The sequence below is a fragment of the Zonotrichia albicollis genome, chromosome 7 (genome assembly GCF_047830755.1).
Source record: "Zonotrichia albicollis isolate bZonAlb1 chromosome 7, bZonAlb1.hap1, whole genome shotgun sequence".
NCBI classification, from domain to species: domain Eukaryota; kingdom Metazoa; phylum Chordata; class Aves; order Passeriformes; family Passerellidae; genus Zonotrichia; species Zonotrichia albicollis.
In genome coordinates, this window is record NC_133825.1 from 43,042,767 (window position 1) to 43,061,033 (window position 18,267).

General features: G+C 41.6%; 1 protein-coding gene across 4 annotated transcripts in view; it reads left to right on the forward strand.

Annotated features, from left to right (window-relative positions):
- The first annotated feature begins 4,812 nt into the window (after positions 1-4,812).
- TRUB1 (TruB pseudouridine synthase family member 1) overlaps positions 4,813-18,267 on the forward strand; it is a 33,197-nt gene continuing 19,742 nt past the window's right edge. Inside the window, exons 1-3 of one of the 4 annotated variants that reach the window (XM_074545280.1) lie at positions 4,813-6,066; positions 7,736-7,828; positions 11,087-11,142. In XM_074545280.1, coding sequence (XP_074401381.1) covers positions 5,925-6,066; positions 7,736-7,828; positions 11,087-11,142 — 291 coding nt within the window. In that variant the 5' untranslated portion in view covers positions 4,813-5,924. The remainder of the gene's footprint in view (positions 6,067-7,735; positions 7,829-11,086; positions 11,143-18,267) is intronic. The other 3 variants (XM_074545281.1, XM_026799697.2, XM_005481569.4) reach the window with 3 other exon arrangements.

The window sequence follows — 18,267 nt, forward strand, 5'->3', positions numbered from 1 at the left end:
TTCACTTCCTTGCTGGGAGTCACTCAGGGCAAGCCGCTCTTAAGAAGAGTGTGATGGCTTGGCAGATGGGAGGAAAGACTTACTTTAAAAAAAATGATGTGTGATATCCTACCTCTGCAGAGAATTATACTTTCTTCCAATAATTTGTGCGTTGTCCCCCTAAAAGCATCCATGCAATGGAAGATGGATGATGCAGGGAGAAAGGGAAGAGCTCTCAGGGATCAGAGCTTCCCTTGCAATCCCTGAAGTGTCAGGCAGTCAGGAAGTGTGATGAGGGCCAGGGACACTGCAACCATCCACGCTCTGCTCTGTTAATGATGCTCCAGGTGCAGAAAGAGGCTCAAGAACTTTGCCCAGGAGGTCAAGATTTGCACCTCATAAAGAGATCAAAAAATTAAATTGGATATTGAGAATTTTGGGAAGGAACATAAATCACAACAGAAGGTCATGCTATAAAACCAGAGCATGGCCAGATTTACCTGCTTTGTAAAATACTGCCCACCCCATATCATGAAGGCTGTTGTAAAATCTAAAAATAGATGGAGAAGATATAATCATGAAGAATATAAGACAAAGAATATCCTCTGTCTAAGGAGCAACTCAATAGGAAACTTCAGAAAGAATTAATAGGATTCTTCATATTGAGAGGAGACAGATGGGGATGAGCAAGATATGATTTAAGACCTTTCAAGTTATGAAAGAGATGGAGGAAGTGAATGTGTGAATTTTTCATTTTTTATTGTACTATAACTGGGAACTTAGTGCAAGTCAAGGGAGCTCAAAATAGAGGCCAAAATAAATAGCACTCCTTCACAGAACCTCCAACTGAGTGACCTGAGAAAGTCACAGCACAGAGTAAAAGTGAATGTGCTAATGGCTTCAGAGCAATTAGGCAGAGCAGACAACAGCTAGAAGACCTGTGGGTAAAGGGCAAATATAATGGCCCATGTTCCAGCTTTGGCTAAAAATACCTCCAGCTGCTGACCACAAAAAGCTGGGAGTTATGTCAGGGTAAAAGGAAACTCCTAGCAGTGCCATTCTTGTTTCCCCAGCCATTTCTCAGGCTTCCAGCAGTGGCACTGGGACCTGAGCTGCCCCTGTTTCTGCAGAGGAGATGGCTCTGCCACCACTGCAGGGACAGCCACGGAACCTGGACCTGCAGGAGGGCTCTGGGAGAGAAGCTTTGCACACTCCACAGGTGGGGCCTCCATAGACTTCAGCCTTCTTGTGCCCAGAAAATTACACAACATTTATTTAACTTTAACATGAGTTCAATGATAAATCTAGAAGGTGGTTTGTTTTCTTTGTTTTTTTTGTTTTTTTTTGTTTTTTTCCTGGAGGTACAATCTCCTCCTTCCCTCAAGTGAATAGCTGAGGAAAAGAGGTCACTAGAGGAGCTCAGGTGTGTTCTTTTCTGCACATTAATCATAAACCATTAATCAGAGTCTGTATGTGTGCTCACAAGATGAGAAAGAGTTGCCAAAGGGCTGATAATTAACACATTTATCTGAATGCTGAAATTGTACAAAGCCAGTTGAGAAAGCAAGTATAAATTTGAACTGCTAGTGAAGATACAGATCTAATTTTTTCCCTGTCTCCCAGAATCCCCAAATCAAGATTGAGTATTTTTTAAGAAAACACACTCCAGATCAACTCATTGCTGAATTTATTTTGTAGCTGTGGCATTACAGCTTCTCAGCTGTAAAAGTGTTTAGATCCTTTTAACCTTATGTTCTGAATTTACAGAGGGGCAGGTTGGACTTAAATTGTCTATATAAACAATCTCTCATATGTTGCCTTCTTCCACATGCACATCTGGTGAGTTCTTCATCATATCTAATTACGATGCAGGTTGATGGAAAATTACTTCTTTGACAGAATCTGTAGCAAGAGATGTTGTGAATTTAAACAAGAATTGAGAATCCCACTGAGACTTTTATTAGCAGAAAAATCAAAGATCTGCCAAGTGTATTTTCTTTTTTTTCCCCTCAGCATCACTGTATCTTCTGATTCCACAGCATGCATAGTCCTCTGTCATTACAGACAGACCTGGGCACATATCAGAGATTAAAAGTAACTTTCCAGATCTATCCTCACTAATGCAATATGTTTATAAAGGGTCCACAAGGAGCCATTGAAAACTCTGTCATATTTTTCTGTATCGCTACATGTACCAGTGGTCAGGAAAAATTGCTGTTTTCTCATTTAGCTGACTGCCAAAACTGCATTTCACATAAAGAAGAAATGGCTAAAAACATTTGGATCCTACTGTAGTCTGTCTAGTCCAATTCAAATTGGCACTCTAAGTCTGCATTGAATCAGCTCACCAAAACCTCCTCTTGTCTAAACCATTCTCAATAAAAAAGAATCCCACTAATAACAGAGAATCCAGCATAAAAATCTAAAGAAAATATTTCTATAAATAATTAAGTCTAGACTTAAAATCCAGATTGGTGTAAACATTGACTGCTGATCTTCTGGACAAAATGCAAAAATCTGCTCATTAAATACTTGCAGTTTAGGAATCTGTTTTTATGGGGAGAATGACTAATTGCCAAACCTAGGATTGGTATATGCTGTGGGTAGTTCTGTCCTTCCCTCACATTCTGTAGCTGCCATTCTTTTTTCAAACCTACTGCAGTTCAACAAGATCCTGAAGAACCTGCCTTGCTCAGAAAAGCTGCTCACAAATGATGAATGAATGATGTGCTTCATGCCTGTCTGATTGGCACTGAATGAACAAACAGATTGCTGTTATTTATCTACAGCTTCTTATCCAAACACATGGAACAGTTAAAGGGAAAAAACTTAAATATTTCAGGCTTTGATAGTCCCTATTCCAGACAGAATCCCTGTGTCTGACAAGGGAGCTGTTTAGGTGACTGTGACCTGAACTTTCAAACAGCTGCAACTCTTTGTTTTACAGAGACCCTGAGCTGTGATTGACCTCCTTGCTGTTGTCTGGGTACAGATGATGAAGCTGGAATCACGAAATGAGCACTAACATAGGAATGGGCTCTTGCTGCTGAGTCTGCTTCCAAAGCTGTAATGCAGCACCAGCTCCTTCTGCATTGTGGTCTGTGAGCAGTACTTCATCCACAGCCAGTCTGAAGGCTCACAAAGCAGGGAACATCTTGCTGGGGGAGGTAGAAGGAAGTGTTGCATCTGTTCTGCACAAGCAGGTCAGGGATTTCTCCTCTCCTGCAATAGCACTCATCTGCTGTTTGCATGTACAGCAGCTACTAACCATTATCTCTTCTGTACAACTGCACCAGGTCCTCAAGGCATTGCTTTGTGCAGTTCCAGTGACCTGAGGGGAGGATTTGGGCTGCCTCTACCAGACCTGTCATGTTCCATGCACAAAACAACATCATCCTTTCAGCCGTTTGCTGAGCCACTTTATTAGGATTGCAAATAAAGTCAATAACTCTAATCATGCTTTTGGTCATTGTGAATCCTGGCTTGGCTGGGAATCGTTGGAAATAAACATCTCATTTCAAATAAGCTACTGAGCAGATGGTAATGACTTTTAATCACAAGCAACACAAGGAAAATCTGAAATAAAGCCCTTGAGATGAACAGTTTGGTACATCATTCCCACCATTTTGAATGCTGAATAACCTTGCCCCACAAAGAGCCATTTGAGATTTATGTACACATACACTTCCAGCAAACTAAAACACTGGCAGTCATTAATTGTTTTTCACAATTTTTATTTTGGGCCCTTATCCAATGCCCACTGAAGTTAAACCAAACCTCCTCGTTCTAAGCCTTCAAAGACTCCATCTGCTTCAATTACAAAGTGTTGTGTTTTAATTGAGGATGCAGAAGTCTGGGAGACCTGCAAAAACTTCCCGCTCAATACTGAAAACAAGAGTGGGGGTAGTTTCTTTAAACACCCGAAATCTTTCCCTTAGAAAAAAAACCCAAACCAAACAAATAAAAATCCCCTAAAAACAAACCAAAACCAAACAAAAAAATCCCAAAAGAGCTAATAGCCATTTACTGGAAGAGCGCTGGGGGTCAGACACTGCCCTCAGCTCATAGCCTGTGCCTGTGTCAGGTTAATGGCCTCATTTTAGACTCTTCTCAGCTTAAGTCAATCCTGAGAAGGCAGCACAGGGAGTTTTGTCACAGGGCCTGTCTGCTACTGCATTTTTGGAAAGTTGAGATGCATTAAGGACAACTTTACGCCAAGAGTGGAGCTCTCATTTCTATATAATCTCCCTCTGATCCTCTGTGATGTGTTCAGAGCAGTCTGCTTGCCCAACAATATTGCTGCCCATGACAGTGTGACAGGTTTGCATTTCAGTCCTTGTGCTGCAACCTCCCTGCCTGGAAGCTCACTAACACCATCTCTTAATGGTAATGTTTTAATAGTTTTGCTGGAGCCCACTTGCAGAGCAATCTGTGTTCAAGAGCTTTTTAGCAGAGAATTGGATAGAATTGGTTTTCAAACAACCTGATTAAACCATGCCTGCAACAAAAGCTCTATCACCATTTACAATATGCCTTCCACACAGTGCTTGGATTTTAACTCCATGTAAATCAGTAGTGATTTTCCTGTTGAATTCTTTCCCCAGTGTGGCTTTGCCATTTCATCTTCCAGAGAAGGATTCTCACACCTCACTTCCATGTCCTGCAAAGACCTGCACCGCTCACCAGGGAATCCACCCTCGCAGCTTATGGTAACAGGGAATATTTCCACAGCCACATTACAGCTCTGCAGATGAGATCCAAGCAAATAAGCTGCCTGGATAATAATATGCACAAGAGAAGTGCAGGGGAGGCTGGTTGGCATTGCTGGAGACAGGAAGCCATTCCCGATCTCATGGACAAAGTGGTGGCAGGTGCAGCTGGAAGCTCTGTGCCCTGTGCAGCCCTGGGGAAGGCATGGAATGAACCACTGACTCCAGCACAGCTGAAAACCCACACAGGGACCTTGATCCTGCTCTGCACAGAGACAGACATTGACTTCAGCAGGAAGGTTTGCTTCTCTCAAGCTCTGGAAACATCTGGGAACATGCACAGCCCTTAGTTAGACATGTATTTTTTTTAGGTGCTTCTTCATGGTTTCATCTGCAGGTTCTTGCAAATGAATAAATTAAATCCATGAATGAAGCATCCAAGCTCTTGGTGCCTTGCTCAAGCATGACTTGTTTAGATGCCTTGGGAGTGTTGTCAGAGAAACGAGTCTGCACAAATCAGACGTGGAGAGGAAACCCACACACTGTACTTATGAATGGAGGCGAGAGATCCAAGAGAAGCCTTCCCAATGCTCTCTTTACATTAAAACACCTACAGAGGCAGGAAGATTAATGGACACAGCAACCAGTCAGCAGAATATCACAGAATCAATTAGGTTGGAAAAGGCCTCGGAGATCATCGAGTCCAACCTGTGACAGAACATCACTGTGTCAACCCGACCGTGGCACTGAGTGCGACATCCAGCCTTTCCTTGAACGCCTCAGGGACGGTGACCCCGCCACCTCCCCGTGCTGTCCGTTCCAGCTCTAATCACCCTTTTTACAAAGAAATTCTTCCTAACACCCAAACTAAACCTCCCCTGGCGCAGCTTGAAACCGTGTCCTCTTGTCCTGTCAGAATACAATTCTTTCCATTTGGCCATGGAAGGTATGGCAACGCACTGGTCAGCGAACTTCCCCAGCGACGCCTGCAAATCGCTCTGTGTCTGGTGGAGCCGCCCCCAGATAATTTTGGGCTTGGTTTTTGGTTTAGATTTTAGATTGATTGATGTTAGATTTTAGCAAGGAATTTACTTTCGTTTTCACATTAAACATCCGGCGATACCCTCGCCGGCTATTCTCCAAGCGACCTTAAAGCTCTCCCTCACGGCTCCTCCCTCGCGTCCCGCCCGCGCGGCCGCGGCTCCCGGCGGCCCCGGCCGGCGCGCTGCCGGCAGCATGGCGGGGGAGGCGGGCGGCACCGCGCTGGGCCGCGCGGCCGACAAGCTCTTCTCGCTCAGCGGGCTCTTCGCCGTCCGCAAGCCCAAGGGACCCACCTCGGCCGCCGTGCTCAACCTGCTCAAGGAGAGGCTGCTGGCAGGTGAGCGGCGGCGGCCGGGCCGCACCTCCGGAGAGTTCGGGCCAGGCGCGCCCTGCCCGGCGCGGCTGCGGGATGGGGCCGGGTGTGTGCGGTCCTTGGGGAGCGGGAGCTGCAACTCCCGGCAAACCACCACAACTCCCGGCAAGCCACTTCACCCTCTGCTCAGCGCTTAGGAAACCGGAGCATAAGCGGGGTTTAGTTTCTCTTTTGTGCGTTTTTTTGTTTGTTTTGGTAGTAGTGCATAGCCATGGCGTGGCCCACCTTGGAGAATGGAGCCGTCCCTGGCTCGCTGCGCCAGTGGAAGTTCAGGTTGGACGTTGGGAGCGATTTATTCACAGAAAGCGCGATTAAGCATTGGGATGGGTGGCGCAGGGACGTGGTGTTGTTTCCTTAGACGCCTTTAAGGAAAGACTGTCCCAGGCAGACAGTGATGTCACACTGCACGGTGAGCTGTGACCCCACATTGAGCACATACCACTTGTGGCAGGCCCCCGCTGCCGCCCAGGGTACAGCAGGACGGAGCCCTGAGGCTGGCTGGGGATGAGTTTGCCCCAGCCGGGAGCTCCAGTCCTGCGGGGCCAGGGCAGGGGGTCCCGGGCTGCTTGCAGGGCAGGGCAGGGCAGGGTCCCGGGCACAGCGTGTGCCATCTGCCAGATCGGTGCCTGCAGCATCTCTGCGGCACAGCACCGGCACGATGTTCTGCTGCGGTCCCACTGCTTAGTGCCATTAAACAAAATGTCACCAAAGGAGGGAAAACGTGGTGTTTCAAAAAGTTTGAGAGTCCTGGACGCAGTCTGCAGAAACTGCTCTTTCTGAGTGCTGGGAAGTCTGTATGTCAGATATTAGGGAAAGAAAAGTGAGATCATTGCAAAGGTGTGAGCGACTATGGCCTAGATTTTTTTTTTATAATGGGTATGGGGAATTGATCATCTAGTCTGGGCTTTTGGGCACTTGCTGATGAAGAGAGAACATACTTTCAGACTAGTGAGTGCTTAGCCTGATTTACTCTGTAGTGAACTGTAGTGTAGGCATGCACTTTGTATGGAAGAATCAGGTTCCCTGAATGGAGAGATAATAGGTATGGATAAAGGAGCTTAGACCAGTTGTCATATTTAATACTAATAAATAAGGGGTATTGGACTCTGCAAAATTCTTGGTGTCATGGTATCTTGGCGTCATAGGAGGTTTGCTGGGTTGGGACACTGACAGCTTGAAAGCAGCAGTGAATAAGTTCAGTCCACTGCGGAGTTGCCATAGGGTTGTGAATATGCAAATGAACACGTCCCAATGTAAAGCAGTAAATACACGAAGAATTGGCTCAGATTATGTAGTATAAAATTTGTGTGTAATAGATGTTTTGGGAACTCTGCTGTTGGTTCTTCCACGCTTTGTTAATGGAACTTCACAGGTTTGCTACCAGTACTTTCCAAAAATCTGTTTGTCATGGTATCTGAGATTTCATTAGCATGTAGTGAAAATACCTTACAAATACCTTTGCAGGAGTAAATCTAAATTAATCATAGGTCTTCAGCAGTACAGTAATTTCTACACTGCTAATTAATAGTTTAAATATTTGATTTTTATTTTCTTTAGCAGTCTGGAAATGTGTGCCATTTTTCCTACATTCAAAGGTTATTTTATAATGCTTCCTTTTAATTTCTATTTGCAGAAGCTGGTGTGCAAACAAACGGGAACAAAAGAAATCAGGTGTTGAAAATTGGACATGGAGGAACTTTGGACAGTGCAGCCACAGGAGTTCTAGGTAATGAAAAATACAATTATAGTAATCAAAATATGATTTCAGGAGACATTTTCGTGCCTGCATGAAGTCAGGTGGAGGAACAATTTGGGATACACATGGCAGGTTCTGGGGGAGGGACTGATTACAGTGGAAGAATGGTCTGGGTTAAATTTCCTGTGCATATAGTTCTACATGCATGTAACATGTTTCATAACAGAAGGCTGTATTCTTCCTTCCTGCCTTCTCTCCTCTCTTCCAAATCCTCACATAACTTCTGGGTTATTACATGTGGTAAAATACAAACTCTTGTGTAATGAATTGTAAAGCACCTGAGAAATTGATGCTTTTTAAACTTAAGCTGGGGATTTATAGTCATCATAATCTGTTGAATTATTTTGTCTCAAAGTAATGCTATTGTGGGATTTTGAGGGAGATTTTAGGGCTGCTAATACTTACCGAAAAAAAGATGTATAAGAACAATTCCAACTGCTGCTTTTTTGAAGCTCAGCACAGAAAAGCTTGGGTACCTGTCCTGTCTTGCTTCATAAAGAAGAATCTTTAAAGATGTATTTTTTAATTTTAATTTTGATAGCAATCCATGTATTGAATTTTTTTTGTTTTGTAAAGAACAGGATGTGTCAATTGCTGATGTTAAAACCTCAGCTGTGGATGTGATTGTTCCCGGATCATACTTTGTCACCAGCAGTTTTATTGATAAGTAACATGCAGACTGCAGCTTGCTCAGATCATAACCTTGTAGCTCTCCTTGGCTTGGAGAAATAACAGCAATACATTTTTGCTGTTGAAAATAAACAGGTACAACTCTGAGTATGCCCTGAAAGTGAATGCTCAGAGTTTTCATGAATGACTTCTCTCGGGAAGGATTCAGCTTCAGGGGGAGCTTGGTTGCTACAAGTGTTGCTGGAGGTCTGTAGCTGGTAATTGTCACTTGTGAACCTGGCAGAATGTGACATTCTTGGGTCAGAATGGAGCACTGCCTGGTTGGGTTTGCATTTCCTGTACTCTGTGGCCACTCACTAGAGAATTCAGTGTGCATTCCTGAAAAAGCATTTTACACAGGTGTTCCCTTTGAACATGCTGCTTCTCACTGTGCTAAGTCAACAGCATTGATCCATAGGAAAAGCAAAATCACTTGTGCTTTTTTAATTGCTTCTGCAACTGCTCTGATACCCAGCAGTCTCCAAAGCCTGCTTCTGTGGCATGACAAAAATGCTTGGGCTTGATGTGCTTGGTGTAGATAGAGAAGCACATCACCTTCATCAGCTGTGGGTGGATTGAAAAAAGGCACGGGATCTTTCATTCACTGCCATACAAAACATACAGGAACAAATCAATGGTAGCTACATTGGAAGGGATGAAACTGGAGAGGAGTGGGAAGGGGAATGTGCCCAGATTTCTTGTGTGTTCAGGTAAGGAGACAGGGAAGGATACAAGAGAAACAAGTTATTCAGAATATGTGTGCTGCTTTCCAGGATGGAGTGGTGGAGCAGGAAGCTTTCCTTCCTCATGCACAGGAGCATGACAAAAGTGTTAAATTTTCTGAAACCCTTTGTGATCTGCACTGCTGTTTCCCAGGTTTTATGCACTGCCTGTCTGTAGCTTTGTCCTGGGAATTAATTGGTGCAGAGTCCTGCTTAGTGTGCCAGGTGTACTGCCAATCACTGAGCAGTGCTCTTTATCAGAAAACATGCTTTAAATTTCTTCTCTTACTGACAGCCAGTGCAAATGAGGAAGGGCCTTGGAGGCAGAGGTCAGTGCTCTGTGACATGTGAGAGAAAGGCAAGGTCAAGTCTTGGTGAATATTTTCTTTTGGTGTTATTCTAGGGCTGTGCTTCCAGCTTGCTGTTTCTTGGTGCGTAATGGGAATTTTATTTGGTTTGTTTTTATATGGCAGTAATGAATTATGTTTCCACAGTAGAAGAAAATATGAAGAAGTATAAAAAAATAAAAATTCAGTTAAATCTTTCTACGTTCAGTATAGTCTCTCACATGGGGTTTATGTCACTGTTCAATAACACATTCTCCATAAGCTGATGATTAATGGAGAAAATTGTTAGTATCTTGTTCACAAAAGCATTCAGTGTCTCTTTAAAATTACTCCATTGATTCTCTTGACACTCTTCAGCGAATTTCAGCTCAGCTGTTGAAGTTGTGTTCAGTTATGTCATCATGTTGCAGGAAAAGTTCTTGGTTAGAAAGTCTTATCTGTGTGCTTATCTCCTTTTCTCAGCCTTCTTGCAGCTCTTCCCTATCTGGCAAATAACAGGAACATGTTGAACTGAAGATGCATGAGAGCACAAGCACATGTGTGACTGAAAACCCTCAGGAATAAGAGGAGCAGTAATTGAGAACAAGGAGGACTCTAATGGGTCTCAGAGCATAAAAACTGAGAAGCATTAGAACACAAGTAAAAAATTTTTTTTTCAAAGTTCATTTTCTGTTTGATGTTTTCCATCCTGGCTCCTGATTAACATGAAGCTGATTTCCTGAAAGCTCCCTTCACTCCTCTGGTTTTATTAAAATAAAGTACATAAGCTGTTACACATTCTGAGAGTTGTACACAAAACTAATTTCCTTCTAAAATTTTCTTCGGATTGCTGTATGTGGAAAAATCAATAGGAAAGCATTTTAAAGGCAAGCATCTTGTAAAAAGCTTTGAGGTAAAATATAAAATAGAGCTCTTTTTCTGTCTTTCTTTTATGAAAAGCTGACTGATTGCTGTTTTTTAGAATACTGGTGTTAAGATTGAAATAACTGTAATCTCTACATGCACAGTAAGAAGCAGTTGGACCTTTTGATTATTTTGCTTTCTTCCTGCAAGTCTGATAAACAATTCTGTGATGCTGTCTTGGCTGCATTACTCTTGGTCACTGTCAACCTTTAAAAGGACTATTTGGTTACCATGAAGGGTTCATTCATTACTGGAGAGCCATAACCTTCATCAAACCAGAGGCAATGTTAATTGCACTCTCCATTTCTTTGGTGATTAAAAGATAAATAAATGTAGCAGTTGAATTAAAGTATTTTAACAATAGATGAAGGTTATTTATCTTTTGCTTTAGACTTGTTTTCCTTTCACTAGTTCCATGTTGTTTGAACATCAGAGATGCTTTCTCAAAAAAGTGTTGACTCTCTTCATATGCTAACAGAGCATGAAAGGCTGAGTTTCTGACTAGCATAATATTTAGTATTGAATGGTGTTGAAAAAAGGAACTGCAGGGCTGTTTTGAAGTTGTATTTCTTCTTCTGTCTTTGCAGTGGTTGGTATTGGAAAAGGAACAAAAATGCTGGGGACTATGTTGGCAGGTTCCAAGGTAAGGAATGCTAAATGACTTGTATTAGCAGGGGGTTTTGTTTGCTGGTTTCTTTTTTCTGTCAGTGAAGAGCTGAACCAACATGCAGATATGTCAGCCGTGCTGCATATTTAGCTCAGCTCCTTTTGCAGTTAGTCAGAAATGTGTTAGTCAGACTTTAATGTCCAGACTGGTTATTTAAAAATTTTTGTTTGTCTCAGTTTTATAAGAAGTGCTAATAAATACCAAATTACCATTTTACAGGAAGATTTCTATACTATTTAGTGTACTAAAAGAAAAACTAATGAAGATGGCACTGAAACTGATGTTTTGGGGATGTAGTTGTGAATGACAGTTCAATTTTTGGTAATTTTCCTAATGTGTAGATAACTTCATTGCTATTTAGCTTGAAGTAACAGATGGTCTTTGTTTCTTTTCTGTCTTCTTAAATACCATGAGGCCTTAAGAGGCACTTTTTGGAATTTTAGAGTGTTTTGGATTGCCTTGCTGCTGCTGTAGAGGGGTGCTCTACAAACCCAAAACCAAACACATGTGAGAAGCCAAAGGTAGCAAAAGCCCTGTGGCTGCAGGAGAGAATCCAGACCAGAGCCTTGACAGATAGAGATTTTGTTCATTGCTGGATTTGATTAATTTTACTGTGTTAATTTTATTTTGGTGACTCCTCAGACTGTAGGTGTTACATACACAAAGAAGTGCAAGTACTCCCAAGAGTGATGTCCTAGTGTTGATTCCTTCCTCACAAGTCAAATCCCATGGGTTTAGCCATTATTTTTACATAAGAAGTTTAGATAAGAATGACAGATGTAGAAATCAATTAAACCTTCCAAATTTCATCTTAAATGCAGGAAAAGTCAATAATACATTATGTTCTGCCATTTTTCCCATTCTCTTCTAGTCTGGTCACTTAAGATCTGTTACAGCTGCTGAGCTGATAGCTTAAAGGTAGAATTTGTTTGACAGTCTTCAGTTCAACTCAGAGGCAAATAATTTGACAGAAAAGAAAACAACCAGGATAAAAGGACATAGCTGTAGAGTCTGATCCCAAACTCAAGGTAGGCAGTGCCAGTCTCTGCACTGGCTGTAATGGGTTTGCATTTGGTTTACATGAGTGCATTTCAGAGGCATCTGTGTTTTGCAATGTGCAGTAAACAGCTGGACTAGAGTGGAAATGTAAACAGTTACCCCCTGACACCTCCTTTGAAAGAACTTTAGAAGAAATCATAGATTTACTTCAGCTAAATTAAGTCATCACAAGTAAACGTGTAAACTGTTGATTTAAAAACATAAAAGCAATTGAATTATCTCTTAAGCTGAGGTTCACAGTGGGAGCAGCTGTGGTGAAGGGAGTACTTGCAGCCTTTTTGGCAGAAGAGGGTGTGCTCAGGATCCTTGACCACTGTGAAGTCCTGTGGCCCACAACAGGGTTATCCAGCCAAACCTGGTTCCCAGATGGCTCCAGGGTTAGAGCTGCTCCTGAGGACAAGGGAGGGGACAGTGTGCAGTGGGGCAGCCTGGTGAGCCACCCCAGGCCTTGCCTGGCTCTATGAGCAAAGATGGATCTGCTCAGAGCTCAGCAGCTCTTCCACTGCAGCTGTTCCTGTGTCAGGTACCTGACATCCATGCCAAGTATGGATTCTGCAGCATTTATTACTTCCTGTCTCTGCCTTCCTATTTTCTATCTGTACTTCAATAAATTAGGCATGCAATAATGTGTGAGGCTTAAGGAGGTTGAAGGATCTCTCACAGATGTCTGCCTGTTGGGTTTTTTGACCATACTGACAAGTCATAATGAATCAAGAGAAGCATTCATGACTAAATAAGTTTGGGTATCTTTTTCCTTTCCATGCCATGTGCTTGGAATTTATACTCTTCTTTAGTTTTTTTCCACTATTTTGGATGCTGAAGTGTTTGTTGAAATGTGATGTTTTTCGTTTGTTCCTGTTGTTATTATAAAGATTCAGAGGAGCTGTCTGACCCTCTCTGGCCAGGATTTACTGTTTGCTTCTAGGAATGCAGCTTGTAAAGAAACACTTCAGTCTATCATTGCTGGCAGCAGAGCTGTGTGGAGTGGCCAAAATGTATGATACTGCAGTAAACTCCATATGGTGGCTCTGCCAGGAATTGGACTGGCTCTGACTTTTCCCCAAACATTGTGTGAAACTTTCCTGACTCAGTGTGGCAGCTCTGAGCACTGTCCCTTGGTATGCAACTCACACATGTTCTGCAAAGAATTTTACTCTTGATGTGTAAACTGAGTTCTTCATGGTTTGACCTCCTTAGGAATTAACTCAAGACAAACAGAAATGTACAGCCAAGGGCAATACCTGCTTAGTGTTCCAGATTTCTCATTGAGTTCTTAATATTTGCCCAGAAATAAAAATATGTACAAGCTGGCTTAGCTTTTGTTTGTTTGCTTTTTGTTGTTTCAAATGTTCCAAGTGAGAGGGAGAAGCTGAATGCTCTTGGATCTGGAATTTAAATACTGAACATTTAATAGATGTTCCATAGGAGAATCACTTTTTCTTCTTGTTCTGGGACTTGCACTTGGTCTTGTTTGGAGTTTTTGCACTTCATGATTTTTAAAGATTTTATTTTTTAACCATGTTGGCAAAATAGAATAGAATGAAAAAAAACCTTCATGCTTCACTAGTAAAATTAACATGATGGGGGTAGACCAATATTTATTATGGAAATTGTTTCTGAACAATTCAGTCTTAGGTATGACTTGTCTGTCTCAAACACAATGCAGAAGTGTGGTTTTTCTGGGAGGAAATGGTTTAGAAAATAGAAGCACAGTTTCCAAAGTGGCAGTCCCATTTAAAATGCCTCATCTATGAGAATGTGCTGTGAGGCACACAGAAACAATGAGGGAAAAATCCTGGGCTAATCAGAGAACAAAAAATGAGAAGCACTAAGCAATGAAATTCTTCATTAATCTAATACTTTCCATGGGGAGGAGATGTCTCCCAACACATAGAGCCCTTATGGATAACTGAAACTTTCAGACTTCAGTTCTGTGCTTAATTTGCTTCTTTTTCAGTGACATAGCACCTGGGTTCAGCCTAAGAGAGTTTTAGTCATACTGGTGTGAATGAAGATCTTCACCATCCATCAAACTGTCCTTGCAACCCCTGCCTCTCCATGAGTGGAAAGCTTGGTTGGGGTATATTGGTTTTATGTGAGGATGCAGCTTCTTGTCATGGTCCACATACAAAATACCTCCCCAAGTGCTCAGTGTGAAAGAAATTACCCTGAGTACTTTATGGTGGTGGCCCAAGCTGGGGCAATGACTGATTAAAATAGAAAATTTAATCTCAAAAGCTGGGGCTTCTCCAGAATGAAGCTGTCCAAGAAACCCCCCCCAACCTCTGGGTAGAGTAAAACCCAAGCTCCAAGTGTTCTCAAAGCCTAGAAAAGGAGGAAGAGATTATGGGCAGAATGAAGATACATCTGTGACTTGATATGTGACAACTTTCATATAATAGTTAAAATTTGTGTTCTTATGAATCCTTGATAGAAAATGAGTGCTAGATCAGCGATTAGGTTTTAAATCTTGCCAGTTACACTTGTATGGTGTGAGAGAGGGCTTGTCTGAGCAGGAATTGGTTCAAATCACCTAGCAGAACTTCTGAGACATGTAAATTACTTTTTGCAGCGTGATTCTGGGATTTGAGCCTGTGTATTGCAAAATTGTTTCTCTGGAAGGGTGGCATCAGATCCTGCAGAACAAAGTGTCCATAAACAAGGTTATTTCTTTAACTCCTATGATTACCTTACTGTCCTAAAATCAAGTTTTTACTTATTATTAACTTCTCATACTTTAAGCTTTCTCCATGAATTAAGTTTTGTTTTTTTTTTAAGTCCTTTGCTTGCATCTTTTGGCAGTGAGTCCGGTGAATTAATAACACATCAGAAAGCACATCCAGTGGTTCTACAAGCAGCAAAACTAATGAAGCCTTTGCTTGTGACTTGGTTTGTTTACAGCTCGTTAGACACCAAAGCCCCATGTGGACTTTTTGGTACCCAGCAATTCAGTGGGGCTCCCTCTGGGCCCTTCTTAGTGGAAGCTGCAATAGATTTATTTCCTCTATCTGTCTGTTTTCAGGAGGCTTATAAGAACTCGGCATCTCTGAGACCTCTGTTCTTCTGCCAGCATTTGTGTGTTTGCACATTGACACGCACACCATGATGGTGTAAGTGCTATTTCTTTTGAAATTCTCATTTTCATTTTAAATAGCCTCGCTGTGCTGGTTTGTTGCTTTTTCTTTTTAGTGTATTTCAGTGTTTGTGCTCCAGTTCATTTTTGAGTTGCAAGTGCAAGAAAATTGAGCTGACTTTCCTTTCAAAGGATCCTCTTGGTGGTGCGTGCTCTTAGTTTTAGTCTTAAAAATGTCTCCAGAGTATCACCAGCTGAGCTCTGTGCTTCATTGTGCTTTCTTTTGGAGCTGGTGAAACCCAACCCACTTATTCATGCAATGCACAGGGATGTGTTCTGTTTTCTTTTTCAGATTCTGGTATTTTTAACATTATCTTGGAAGGGCAGGATTTTTTGGTAGTAGTAATAATTTTATTAGACTAATTGTTATGGTACAGAAAACTAGGTGCTTGGATATGCAAGCCCTCTCTCAGATCTAAAATAGAAGCCATAGATTTTAAAACTAATCATATTTCAGATTTTTTTAGAGCTTAGTGGAATAGGTATCTTTTAGATCATTTCTGAAATAAAAAGTAGGTAATGCTTGTGTGTATGGTTTACAAACAGTTCTGTGTGGGCAACCAGTTATATAGGTAATATCCCAAGACTGCTCCACAAAGATAGGCTGCATTTTATTACCTGCTTTAATAAAATAAATTTAGAACACAGTTGTATTTCCTGAGTTGGGCAGCAAGGATTTGTTCACAATGGATCAGCCAACTTCCCAGGCATAAGGCAAGGAAGACTTAGTGCTAGCTTGATGATTCTTCAGATCCACCATGTCTGTGTTTTTCTGCTTTTGCTTTCAAACTGTAGTATTTGTCTTTTTTTGTTTGTTTGCTCTTTAGCCTTTTCCCTCGGAAATTTTTCATCTGCAGCACCTTGTCATTTTTCACTCTGTGGTTTATGCCACAGGTTTACCTTCTCACACCTCTTTGTCCATGGTATCCCATCCAGGATAACCAAGGGTGTGACTGAATTTCTTTTTGTAGTGAGATGGGAGAGGTAACAAATAAAGTGCAGAATGTGACGTGCTCATTAAAAGAAAATGGATTGTAGCTACACAAAATGTCACTACTTTGCCTTTGCTCAAGCCCAAAGAAATTGTTCTCTTACAAGGGAGGTAGAGGAGGGAAGAAGGAGATGATAAGGTTATCATCCTTTCTAGGGGAAGGAGAGAGCCTGGTAAATGATATGTTGTGGCACATGGAGGGGTTAATGTGAGATAACATCACAGTGTGCCTGAAATCCAATATCTCTGTTAGAGTCCATAGGTTTTTTTCAGCCCAGTGGAGTTATGAATTTTAGTTCCCAGGCTTGTTTGGAAAGATGTTTTATGGGTTTTCCTTGAGGAGCAGGACTGGCAGATTGGAGATGGAGTTACTGTTTTATGAGAGATGTTGACCCATGGGCAGATGGATGTGTTTCAGCCCTTGCAGGCTGGCTAGGTGAATTCTTCCTGACACTACTGGTTGCTTAATTTCACCCATTTAGTTACTATTCTGAGGAAGTATATTAAATTCCTGAAATACAGGTATAGGACAGAGAAGTCTTGACATTTCTGTTCTGTGGTATTTGTTACTATTGTGCAAACATTCAAGGAATACTTCCTCATATGTTTGCACAACTCAGTGCAAAGATGTCTATTAATAAAACTTAATATCTGTAGCCTTTAACAACTGCATCTAGCAATTGCTGTAATAGTTTAGTGGGGGTTTTTTAACCACTACTGGCACCTGAGAAGGGTTTTGCAGAACCAGAACTTTGTACTGTAACTCCATGAGCTCTCTAGAGCAGAGGAGATTGGTTCAGAGACCCATTGTTGGCACTGGTTTCTGTCTTGTGTGTTATTTTACCTTATTGACAATGAATTTCTTGTTCCCCAAATGCCTGCATATATTAGATCAGTGTCAGTTTTTGAAATCACATTGAAGACAATGTGATTGTCTTCCTTATTTTGTCAAAAAGAAAATGCTTACAAAAAGGAAGGCTGGGAAAATGCATGAATGAAGTTGGTTTTGATGTTTTTGAAAATGCATAGAAGGTGTTAGCAAAACTTGAAGTAGTGTCTGTACAAAAGAAGTTGCAGTGAGAGCATTCTGAGCCTGCACAGTGGGGGATGCAGGAATTGGGAAGGGCTAAAATGTTAGGGATGGAATGGCCTTACACACTGTCAACATCTTCAATTACCCATTACTGCAAAACATATGATACATTTTTTTAACCTGCTTTTTTTGGTAACAAATCATAGGAGGAGAGGCTGATTTTAATATCTTGTAATTTCTGCCCTGCCCAATGTCTCTGAAACAGAGTTGTAGAAGAAGAAGCTGTTGAATAGTCAGATACATCCTGTACTGCAGTAATACTGTTGGTAAGCTGGCTGAACGTGCTGTGTAGTGCTCAAGTCTCTTTTATGCTCACCCCAGAGGCCTAATCTATTAATAGCTCAGCTTCATGCTCTATTAATATTCACACTCTTTTTTAAACTGTTGGAAATCTTGAGGAGACTGCACCTATTGTGCAGCTCTTTCCTCCCTATATGCTGAATATTTTAAGAGCATATTCTGGTGTGATTTTCCTGGTCTTCCATTCACAAGGTCAGTGGTGCTTTCTTCTGTCTTGACCTTTCTATAACTGTGCATATGGCTGTGCTTCATGTGCAGTTCTAGCTTGGTTTCATTAATAAAATCAAGACTGCAACATGGCAAGGTTTTTTTCTCATTCTTCTTAAAAATAACCAAAAACTAAAAGTAATGATAACCAATTTAGATTAGCCATTTTACACTGTTTTCTCTGGTGTTCATTTCTAGTAATTTGGAGATGCTCTTAGCACCGACTTTTAGAATATGCTGCATCTTGTCTTATCAATGCTTCTGAATTCAGCCAAAGACTTTCATGCATTCAGTTTTATCTGTGATTTTGTATGTAGC